The following is a 12,719-nucleotide window of genomic DNA, read 5'->3' as shown; positions in this document are numbered from 1 at the left end:
AAAAAATGTAAAACTCTGAGGAAATCACATGATTACCTTCGTAGTCACATAACGGCTTGAAAGAGTACCGTACTAGAGAATTTTAGCTTATGTAACGGGGGATAGCGCGTCCTTCTCAAAAATTTATGTGCTGCTACGCAACATTTCCTATTCCTCTATTCTACAATCTTCCCTCAAGCTCGATTCGTCTCAACCTCGTCGCAGATATTTAATCGCTTCTCTTTTATATAAATCCTCATTTTATATAATAAATCTTTGTAACCGAAATCTCAAAATCGTTCCAAATCCTCGAGTGTCTCTCTTTGAAGCGACAGCGAGAAGAAACAGTTATGTTACGCTACACGACCGGGAAGGATAACGGATATTTATATGCATTCGAGCAAAGGTTACATTCGCTCTCCTTGGCACCTAATCGTCTTGTCCCGGCACTCGATTGCCCCATTGGACTACTCGTGCAAGTGCATCGCCGAGTATACCAGAGCTTAATATGCGCTCAATTAGGACGTTTACTATGCATACAGACGCACTTACCGTGTAGGCAATGGTGTTGATGGGCTGCGAGACACGGCCGTGCTTCTTCTCCTGTGTCGAGGAGCCATCTTTACTCTCGTTATCGGAATCTGTGCAGAAGAAAAAGAGAAACAGGTTTGCAGTCGCGTTACTTTCTTGAACACAGTGCGTTGATAAATAAAACATCTCTGATGTAACGTGCACATTTTATCTCGACTTGTCTAAGATTACTGCGCAGACATCTCTGTATCGCATAAGTATCTTACGATTATATTTACTTTTATTTGTAAAAATGACTTGGCGAAAAATCGGAATTCAGATTACTCGCGTCTACTTCCAAGTTCTGAAGAGATATTACACTCACATTTATCCTATTTTTTTTCCCATAAATTCAGATAATTTTTAGATAAATCGTTCGATAGAGATTATGTATTGTTAACATTTTATATATAGCATTTATTTGAAAAAAAAACCGTAGAATGTAGATAGCAACAGAATGTTGTAAGATAGAAGCAAATTTGCTCCTGCAAGTTGCATACCATCTTGTAGGAAGAACTATATGCCGTTATCCTAAATATTTTTTTCGATACGGACAATGTCGAATCTTCGAGTCTCCGTGAGACAAAGTCGATTGTCGACATCGATCTTGAGGAGGGGAAAAAAATATTCGCGATGAGGTGTTGAACATTCGCGGAGATAAGTAACGGTTAAATTTAATTTCTGCAGTCCGCCTACCCGACTGCATTACTCACTCGCCTCGCCAGTGCAGCCAGCTGCACCGTGGCGAGCGTGACTCGGTGATAAACGAAGCAGCAAACACGTGACGGCTCACGCAAAAGTCATTCCGAGGGTTGAACCTGCTTGCGCTGCGAGACAAACGCGGTTAATCACTGTCAATTTAAACATTCATTCGGTCGCGAACGGAGGGAGCATCTCGCGAGAATCTCACTTCAGACGATATGGGCGACCGAGAGGCGACTGTGAGGCAACGAGGCGCGACGTTCCTGTCGTGACATTGCTTTTAGAATTTATCTCACAAAGAAACTGAAATATTTTCTCTTGATTAGACAGAATAAAATAATTACATTTATTGTATTAAATGTGTTTATTGTAACAACACCGCGATTTCTCTTAATTGAATTATAAATAATCAATACTTTCTAAATGTAATGCTAATACAACCATGTAAAATCAATACTATTAGCGATAAGTCTACCAACACATTTTATTTATTATTATAATGAGTAATTGTCTTCGTGAAAATAAAATACAGAAAGCCTTGAGCATTAGACTGACAATGAGTGATATTATTTCGAAAAGTAAATCCGGATTGTTTTGGTTATTTTGCGAATGCGTATATACGTATAATTGATATAATTACCGGAGCTATTAAAAGCGCCAGTGTCAGATTACTCACATATCATAATTGAACGACCGCGTTTCCTATTATTTTCCACAACGGCCAGCTCCTCCCCTCCCCCCTGAAAAGCTAATAGATTTTCTCTATTGTACTCCATGAGCAAACGTGACAGAAATAACGAAGAATCGCGCGACGAGCAATCTGAAAGGTTTGTTTTTCTTCTCCGTGGCCTTCGATAAATGATTCAGACACTTTGCTCAATTTTAACTGGCATTCAATTCACGCCATTGCGCAATAAGCTCGGGATGACTGCGGAAACTGTTATTTTAGCCGGTATATACGATGGCGCGCGACGCGTGGACTTGACACTTCTCTACCAAATTTGCATACTTCATCGCGTCTCACACACGTCTCGCAGCTGGTGCACGTGTGAAATTAATTAATATTTATTGAAGCGATCGATCCCCGAAACGGCTTCTCTTGAATGTGAGTCTCTCCCAGTCTCTCCTAAAGTTTCCACTCCTCAGTCTACGACATACTCTTATTTTTTTTTAATTGAAAAAAAAGCTGCTAATCTAAAAGCATCGTTTAACTTGACCCTATTTAAGTCCATCAAATCAATCTTCGACAAATACACGCTATTGTATCTTTTTTTTAAGTAATTTTCAATTATGTCTTCATTTTTGACGTATTGAGATCAGTGAATGTAACAAAAATAATTTTCTATAAATATAAAAGTAAAAATAAAATATATCTATCTATTTCTAATATGAAATTGACGATGAAAAAATTTGCAGTGTACGAGTGATTCACCAAGTAGCAGCGAGTGATTCACCAAGTGTTCCAAGTAACAGAGTAAACAATTTCTCTCGGACTTGCTAACGAAGTAAAAATGAAACGATTCGCGCATTTCAAAAGTTGAAAGAGATTAAAGCAAACATTGTCGAAGGGCTGCTTTCAAAAACACAGGCGATGTTTGCCGAAATCGGCGAAGCTCTTACTTCGCGCGGACAAGGATGAGAAACGCGTAACGCATGGACGATATCTCGTACTGATTTAAACGCATTTTTCGCCACGTTTTTTCCCCCATATTGTCCGAGTACTACCTGTACTTGAGGCGCGCTGCGTGCTGTCTGAGAAGAGCTGCGAGTCCCCTTGCGCCACGTAGTACACGACATAGTCGTGAAATTCCTTCTCGTAAATATGAATGTTGCTCGCCTCGTAATCGGCGTATTCCCACTGCGAGTCCATCATGATCGGCACGTCAAATTCCATCGCCGTCGACATTTCCAAGTCGGAGCATCGTCGCGCTTCTCGACGCTCTTTTTTTTTCGAAATCGCCAGAAAGCGGACACTCCTCGCTGTCTATACGCGAGCGCGTTTTAATATATTTCGCATCGACCGATCACAGCGTCGGTGGAATAATGTACACTGCTGCACTTTCCGTAATTGATAGGTGTCGAGTTGACGGTGTCAGCGCGAAGTATAATTGGATAAATGGGAAGAGCGCGCACGGGTGTGAATCGGTTTTTTTTTCTCCGCTATTGTAATCGGAGCTTTTTACGTAATGCATTATCTAGATAAACTCGCCACTAACGTTATCGCGGTATAAATATATCAACGATTATATATTTATATCAATATTATATCAACATATTATCAAGGAAAAAATAAATCTAACAATAAGCTTCAAGATTGGATATAAAGATAAAAAGTATTTGAGCTGTTCCGATAATAGATAAATAAAAAGCTACGTTAAAAATAAGATAAATAGTGGCGCTGTAAGATAAATAGAGACACTAGTTACAAGTTCGGCGGAGTTTCAGCAAAGTTTTACATTAACAAATGATTCAGGGAGATACAATAGGTATTGACTTCTCTTCGGCTTCTCCGTTAATTTTATCTACACTCAAACGGGACGCTCGCTCAGCGCTAAGTAGATAGCTCAACTCACAAAAGAAAAGAAAATACAAAAATAAACCGATACAAAAGCTCTCTGAATTGAAATCTACATATGAATGAAGCAATAGTGCACAGCCGTAGCCTCCTCCGTTACTTTCCGCAAACCCTTTCACTGCCCAGACGTTTTTTTTATCGGTCCAACTCGGAGGTTCTCAAAAAAACAAACTTTATGTTATAATAAATATCGTAGTTTTGTAATGTTAATCTTTCTCGAATAAGCCTGGAAATGTACGCTGGCCTAAATGCTGTTTTATAAAAGTTTTTTAAAAGAGATATACGAATTAAATGTAAGTTCTCTCTCTCTCTCGGTGCGTCGTATGTAATGCACCAGAGTCCCAGAAATAAAACTTTGTATCACATACGATATGGAACAGCGAAAGGGTTAATAAATGGCACGACATATACCTTTTACTTACAAGTTCACTTACTTTTATCTTTCAAGACTAAGAATTTTAAATACCAGACCGCTCAAAACGCCCCAGAAATATCTCGTCAATTAGCATATATCACAGAAAATTATCGAAGATTAATCTTGTTCCTTCCGAGAGAAGCTTTCTTGTGAGTGTCGAGCTATCAACGTTTGCGCAGAGTGGCTCAATTTCTTCACGCGGACGGAAACGCACGCAGCTCTTCGCCGGGACACTTTCTCCCGTCGCGGTACCGGTGCGGCGGCGCGGTCGACCTTGTCATTACAAGTGGCAATACGTAAAAAGTGCTCGCTCCGCGGGGCGAAACCGGCTTACGCCGAAACTTTCTCGCGTGACAGGCCAAACACGCGCGATAAAGCAATTGGCCCACTCGGAATCGCCGACGAAATCTTGACATTCAATTTACGGCTCGGATTTGTCGAGAAACTTTGATCCCTCACACTTCGAGTGTAGATAAAACGTTTTCCTCTTGCCTAATGATTACTTTCTTTCATGTATACATATATAATGATGTATAGTTACATCATATATATTAAAAGATGCGTATATTCTTTATATACATATATTTAAAAAATATATGTGTGTATACCTATATACACTTTATATATATATATATATATATATATATATATATATATGTATCTAAAGATCATGCATATTTTTTAATATATATTTCTCACAAATATAATACATAAAAACACATATACATGTATAATTACAGTGTAAAAGTGCGACAACTTCGCGATTTGTAACTAATTCCGCTTTAAATACGAAGCACGTAAAATAACTTGGCGCAGAGGTCGAATCGTTATCGAGCCGTTCGCGGAAAAATCTGTAGTCGCGAAGTTACGCGCGCGGAACCGACAGCGTTCCGCGGCAGAAACGTACTGCGCGCGAGAATCGGCGCTCGGCCCGCGGCGACGACGTATACTTTTATCGCGTAAACGCGATAACGGAGACGACAGACAAGTCCTGGCGTCGGCTTTGGTCGGCTCACCGTGACTCCCAGTACGATCCTCCGACGCGACGTCGCGGTCGCGAGGCAAACGTCATCCGCGCGCGGCTGAAACTGCGCGAGAAGGTATCACGATCACGTGAATGATTAGCACGCGCCGCGCACCCGCGGAGGTCGTCGGGTGTCACCGATCGGCGATGGAGAGGAACGATCGCGATTCGCGACGCGAATCCAATCCGAGTTCGAGCCCGACACCGACGTCGCGCGCCGATCGACGCGGACGACGGACACCTCGCGATTTACGTACACAACAACGACCGACTCCGCGCGACTGACCGTCCAGCACTGATCGCCATGATGGAATCCGATCGACGTCACTCTTGGCGGGACTATTTGACTGTCGTTTTCCTTATTCGCGACCGACAAATCGCGCGGTAATTGCGAGATTAATCTCCGGATTTTCAGAGTGGAACGTCGGATGGGATCGGATGAGATCGGTTTCGCGAACCTTTCCCGAGTCGCGATTCACAATTACGAGTAATTATTATTTTGCACCGTTTATTAACGTTGACAATAAATTGTGTAAATAATAAATGATTTTTGAAGATCAGATATGTAGTAGAGATGTGCGAACTATTCGAATCGATTCGAATCTGAACTATTCGAAAATTTCAAATCTAGGTGGTTCAAATACGAATATATTATACAATTGTCAATTTTATAAAATCATATTTCTCGCTAATAAGCAAAACAATACGTTGACAATAAATTGTGTAAATGATAAATGATTCTTGAAGATCAGATATGTAGTACAGATGTGCGAACTATTCGAATCGATTCGAATCTGAACTATTCAAAAATTTCAAATCTAGGTGGTTCAAATACGAATCATATTATACAATTGTCAATTTTTTTAAATCATATTTCTTTCTATTAATAACCAAAACAATACGGTCGTGTTAATAGGGGTATTCAGATAGTGCATTCAGTATTACAACCGCTCACCGAGCGACTAACAATAAGTAGTCAAAAAGTTTATTTCTAATTTTTGACATGCCCTGTGACCCTATCAAATTGTAAGTAAAAGTTTAAATATATGTAGAAAAATAGTAGGCTATGAGTATTGATAATAAAATAAACTATATATTATTTTATCTTAATTTCTATGTGTGTAATTGGATGTTATTGGATACTACATTAGAGTATTTTAATAATTTATCTATGATTTTTCGTCTAATTGTTCAGTTATGACATTAAATAAAATATATTTTATTAGTTTTATATTAAATATTTAAATATGTTAGTGCTTTAAAAAGAATTTACATTATATAATTAATATTATTTTTCCACAAAATATTCTTTTATTATCTACATGTTAAAATCATGTACAATCTATATCTGAACAATTATATTGTTAATTGAAAATTATATTTTAACAATTCGATTCGATTTCATTCGATTCGTTTCGATTCTAATAAATTTTTACTGATTTAATTCGACTGAAATTCGAAAAAGAAAATAAAATTAGATTCGACATCAAAAATCCTTAATATGCACATCTCTAATATAATATATAAACTACTAGTATGAAGTGATTCAAAGCCAACGATTCTAGTTTTGTCAGTCGATCAAATCATCGCAATATGCTTCTGGTATCATTACATAACGGCCGTAACGATTTTCGTGTCCCGAGGGATCCTTCAGATAATTAGTCTCAAGCGACGAAGAGATGTTCGATACGTTTGCCAGTCGCGGCATGCAGTATGAATAAATTATATATTAAGCTATGACAACACTATGAATATATGAATAAGAGACAAATGTAATTTCACACTACTCTCAAACGTGACTTCATATTCAAATTAATAATACCCACATTAATAATAATTTTATGCGAGTTAAAATATCATAAAGGCTACTTTATGTCACATATACATGTACATAATTAATATTGTTATTATTACACAAACATTATTATATGTATACATATATTGTAATATATTAATAATAATTAATTATACATGTTATTTAAATAAATATATATTAATTGTTTTAATATGTATAATTATATAATTATAAATGTATATATATAAATTTTTAATTTTATACGTATTATTTAACTATATGTGTAATATAAATACATATAATTTTAAAATATGCGGATATGTCAAGCCTGAACTACTTGTGCCATTTTTGCCGTTGATAAAAACGAAATTATATAGTATCACATTTTTTATTCTATTATTGTATCAAAATAGAAACGTGTCATTGGATGGTATCGATTATAGCCATCTCCAGCGGCATTGTTTTCGAAGCGTGCAGCAGCGTCTCAAAACTATCAGAAGCAATCGGATCTTAGATAAGTATGTGCGCATTTTTCACCCAAAACAGGTTCTGCGTTGGAAGAGACGGAGAACGCAGTAACGAATATTTAAACGCGCCGTGGCTAAGGCTAAGGCTAAGGCTATATATGTATGTATATAACGTTTAGGATTTATAAATCACGGCAGATGCTTGTGTTAATGCGAATAAGTTTCCGCCGGTTTATTTTCTTGGCCGTCACGCATGCGGCCCTGCCGCTTTCCGAGAAACTTTTAAAGCCTCGCTTGATATTCGTGCATGCATGGCATAATCGGGAATGAACGTTTGCACAGCCTGTGCGCAACTAGTGTCGTTACAATGTAAACAGTCGCATGTATGCATAGAAGCGACGACGAGGGAACCCCGATAAAAACGTCAATGCAATCGACGAATGCATCGCGCTTGGAATATATCGCTGCTCTCTCTCTCTCTCTCCCAATTTTTTTTTACGATTTTTATCGCGAAAAATATAATTGTCCCAAAAAAATAAAATAAAAAAAATACAGCCAACTGTTCGTATTTAATAATAACATTAAAACGTAAACAAAAATTAAATGACCAATGTAACACGAAATTCTCGACAGATTTATTTGAATTGTTATGTAATTGATTTAATTTAATTCCAATAAATAAATAACATTTATTTTAATAGTAAAAAATTTATTTTATAAAAAAATCGTTCCCCAGAATTTGTTTGATTAATAGCACGTAGTGAGCAACGAATATAACTTGGAGCGCGCGGCGGACGGCTAGATTGGCGACCGGATTATTTCTCAGACGTGCAATTCCACAGACGGCTGGCGCGGGCATAATGAGATAAATTTCTAACGATAGTTGGAAACAATTGTCCCTTGGTGAACCCTCCGCTCCCATTAGAGCCACACCCGCGTGCATATGCACCGCGGCAAATGAGTCAAATGCTCGGCGCTGCTATCTGGGTTGCTCGCGAAGCGGATTTAATAAACTGCGCGCGAAGCTGTCGAGACAGAATCTAAATTCTCGTGGCAATTTCGCATTCGCGAAATGGAGCGCGGTACACGACGCGGTGCGCGGCGCAGCGACGCCAATAGCGATTTGAGTTTCTGCATTCAAGTTCATTTATTGCGCAATAGGCGTGTAGTAAATATAACGTAAAAGCAGTGAAACTCGTAAATACGCGCGCGCTTATTTTGATAAGCGATGAAAGTAAATTAATAATTTCAACAAATAAATAATTTCAACAATTGAAAATAAATTATAGGTAACACGATAATAATTAGGTTCTAATCTGCATAATCCAATCATTTATCTAATGATAAATTATCGCTTTCTTATACGATAACTGTCTAAAATCACTTGGCGAATACGATAGAAAGATATCTACTACACAAACAATCACTAGGCTCGCCTATAAGATTAAAGTAAGGTAAAAGTATCAATGCCGAGACACTTAAGAACTATGTTTGGACACTTTTATCATTTTAGTTTTTAAATAAGTATAACGCGAACTAAAATCAAAGATAAAAATATATTACAAAAAAAAATATTTTTATCTTTGAGTCTTTGATTTTAATTCGCGTTATAATTTATTTAAGGGCTAAAATGATAAAAATTTTCAGACACAGATACGTGTCCAGTCATTTACCTTAAGTTTCGTTCAGTCACACAAAACGTGCATCTAAATTATATATCTTCCGCCTAAACTGTCCATTCCTCATTAAGAATCAATGTCGATTAAGACAATGTATACGATCGCCTGTTCGCAATCCTATCGATCTCTCGCGGCCAGACCTGCGTTCCGTTTATCGAAACACTGCTCCATTAATTATACCACACCACTTTATCCTTAATCCCGCGCGTCAATTAGTCTTCATTACGCTTCTGGCTACGCTGGTATTGGTTAACGCTGGTATCGCGTCGATTCGAAGTATGCGCGAGATAGGGCGATCGATCACACGTGGCACTTGTGCCACTTTGAGAAAGTAAGTCAATGTAACTCGGCCCGTGTAAGGCTGCGCGCGGCTGATTCGTCGAAACAACCCGGGTCCCCGAGACCTTCGTTCGGTATAGATCGCGCCGTCATCATGGTCAGCCAGTCTCTCCAATTCGCCCGCCCATCGTCCCGGCGACGTCATCATCCGGAACTTCCGCGAGTCGCGGATATTCCGCGGATGATCGAGTACGCGGTGAATCCGCGCGCGCGACATCGACGGACGTCGCATGTTAAATAATCTTCGATAGTGCGTGACGCAGCGGATCAGATCGATCACTATAGAGAAAGGGCATGTGTGTGTCGTACAATGACGTATCGGTTCGAAAGTAAAAAGATAAATTGCCGCGGCCGCTTAATATTAAATCCTTAATATCGTAGCGTTAAATGGTTTGAATGTTTTCGGCTGATGTCAAGTTTAAAATGCGTATGAATTATATGCGTAAAATGTCTAAAAAATATATATAAATATTTGCGATTTAAAAAAACATGATTAATTTCGACGTTCTTTCTGAAAATGATTGATTAATGACGCTTGCGAATAAACGGGATCCACGACGTGTCGAATATTTACGCAAAATCCGATGCGATACCGACCGTTTCAATTATTAATAATGCAATAACGTGTACTCACCTTTCGAGAGTTTATCCACAGATTCGAAGCGTCCTTCGACCTTGTTCCGCAGAGCGTCCAAATCGAAGGGTGCCGTAAATCCATGATCCACGCTACGGCTCTTGCTCCTGTAACAGAGTAAACGCAGTCGTTAATTAGCTTTACTCTCGTTTATATCCCGGGCTCGTTGCGCAACAAATTTGATTAAGCAAAGCGAAATCTGCAAAAATAGATCGGAAGAGATAGAATAAAACGAGAGAATGAGTCGCGGGTAGGTACTCCATTCCGTGCGCTCGTTTTCAAAAATTAATTTTAAATTCCCTGCAATTTTCATTCCAAACTACGAAATATCGATTCGATAAACTTGTTTAAAAAAAATCGTTTGAAAAACAGAAATTAGAATAGCTCGAAATGTAAAGTGAAAATGATATACCGAGTAACGAAAACAAACGCGCGCGAGAATATCGGGTAATGAAAAGGTATTTCTATTTGCAGTTTACGTCCCTGGAATGGAATCAAGTCGCCAGCACATTCGGAAATGGGCTCTCTCTCTCTCTCTCGAGTCGAGAAAGAGAGAGAGAGAGAGAGAGAGAGAGAGAGAGAGAGAGAGAGAGAGAGAGAGAGAGAGAGAGAGCCCACTCGTCCACTTACTCCCGCAGGAAACATATTGTGGGACGTTACGCGGGTAGACACTAATAGTTTGGCGCGACACTATTTGTAAAACGCTCAGCTGAGGAGGCAATCTTGCTTAGCCATAACAAAACGCAATTTCACGATGCAACGAACCGTGCGCCGTGCAGGTTGCCTCCATAAGTCGTGTCGTCCACGGACGCGTGGCCGACAGAGATAAAGCCCAATGAGATTCCTACGAACTGAATAACTCGACATAGTGCAACGCGTCGTGGGAAGGGAAAAAAAGAGAGAAACGTGAATGAAAAAGTCGGTGAATGAACTTGCGTTATGTCATAGCAACACGGCTCATTGCTGTAAGCCGCACATTTCTGCCGATTTCCTATATAGGATTGTTCCAAGTTTTACTTTTCAGAAACGTAGAATTCTTTATAAGAGAGACGTATTCGGAAGAGAGACATACGCGTTGTTACGTAAGTTTCTTTTGCGGTCACCTTACGGGTAGACTTACGATAAAAAAAAAACGATATGTTTGTTCAAAAAACTTTGAATTCTATTTACAAATCTCTATTTACATTCCTACATGCTTTTCATGTACAATCTTGCGTGCGTTTCTATATAAAGGATGCACAATCATACTACATTCTAAAGAGAGATCATAACTATTTATAATACTTATAATTCTCGCTGTTGAAGTCCGGAGAAAATAGAGAAGTGACGATGACGAGATATGATGATAGAGCGTAGGTGTTTTGCATACCTGAAATAAGACGCTGAGAGATTTTCCGTCGATTTCGAGGTCGTGACGTCCTGGGACATTCGCCTGGACCTGGGATGCAACAAACAATCCAAAACAAGGATGGTGAAAACACATGCAATCTACGTGCGCAGGAGCTTAAAAAAAAACTAAAATCATAATTAAATTGAAAAAAAAGTCAACTGCAGTAAGCTTGGAAAGTAATTTTTACTCGGAAAACTGTTTTCACGCGCAGAGTACTTGAAGTATTTTAACCTCTCGTGGAATTTTTAATGAGCGACCTTGCGTGCTTGACATTTTAATTCGTAATGTATGAACATGCGACTTATCAAGTACAGCGTGTTTTTCAAAGTTTTTTTGTTGAAATAGTACAATATTAATTCATCACGTCTGTTTGCAAAACAAATTTTTACTTCTTTTAAATCTCACTGAAATACTCAAGATTCGAAATTATCTCGTTATAATAAATAGCAATTATAATAAATATACAATTAAAGCAATGGTATTACTTCTTCCAAAAAATTTATTCATAAAAACGTGTCTTCGATTTAAGTAAAAATCTCATTCCAAGCGTACCGCAGAAACTGTCAATAAATCAAATTAAAAACAAGCGTAGGTGCAAAAAGCAATTCGGCAAGGGCCAGGATGCTCGCAATCAACAATAAAACGTTCAGAAAATCCAATCGAACTAATCATCAGATAACTATTGATCGTAATGCATCATAGCAGTCTATTGGATGCACATGCAGCTGTGTTATTTGTCGCGATCCGTGCTGTGACAAGTGCTGTCTGCGCTATACGTGCGCGTGAATCGCGGAAATGCATGGTCGCACGTTCGTGCGGCAGCGGCCGCACTCGATTCGGTCAATTTGAGAAGGTAAAACGTCTGCGTGCACTCGCGCGTACACGGGAGGCCGCATCTCTTCCCGCGCTAATTGCATCCGACGTTTTAATTCGATTACATTCGACGTGGCTCAGCGGGTTCGCGCTCGTTACTGCTTCGAAACGGTGTTCCTCGTTTGCCGAAACGTCGGGAAATTCGCTCTCTTCTCGAAACAACGCGTACGTGTATTTGTTCGCGTAATAAAATCTAACTTACAGACATATTTTAATTTGTAAATTTTACACGTTATGTCTGGTGGATTTAATAACTATTTAACGAGAAAAATTCATT

At 38.8% G+C, this 12,719-nt stretch overlaps 1 protein-coding gene across 14 annotated transcripts in view; it reads right to left on the bottom strand.

Moving 5' to 3' along the window:
• LOC112452622 (TLD domain-containing protein 2) overlaps positions 1 to 12,719 on the bottom strand; it is a 143,968-nt gene that overhangs the window by 42,237 nt on the left and 89,012 nt on the right. For 9 of the 14 annotated variants that reach the window (XM_025012925.1, XM_025012921.1, XM_025012920.1 and 6 more), the window contains 3 exons: positions 11,549 to 11,617; positions 10,180 to 10,286; positions 532 to 620 (listed from right to left, as the gene is read on the bottom strand). In XM_025012925.1, the coding sequence (XP_024868693.1) occupies positions 532 to 620; positions 10,180 to 10,286; positions 11,549 to 11,617 (265 nt within the window). Of the gene's footprint in view, positions 1 to 531; positions 621 to 2,976; positions 3,305 to 4,979; positions 5,486 to 10,179; positions 10,287 to 11,548; positions 11,618 to 12,719 lie in introns of those variants that run through there. The other 5 variants (XM_025012929.1, XM_025012924.1, XM_025012915.1 and 2 more) reach the window with 3 other exon arrangements.

The sequence above is a fragment of the Temnothorax curvispinosus genome, unplaced genomic scaffold, assembly GCF_003070985.1.
Source record: "Temnothorax curvispinosus isolate PA1 unplaced genomic scaffold, ASM307098v1 QBEX01003544.1, whole genome shotgun sequence".
In the NCBI taxonomy this organism is placed as follows: domain Eukaryota; kingdom Metazoa; phylum Arthropoda; class Insecta; order Hymenoptera; family Formicidae; genus Temnothorax; species Temnothorax curvispinosus.
The sequence above is the reverse complement of the archived record's forward strand: the minus strand, read 5'-3'. Positions and strand labels throughout refer to the sequence as shown.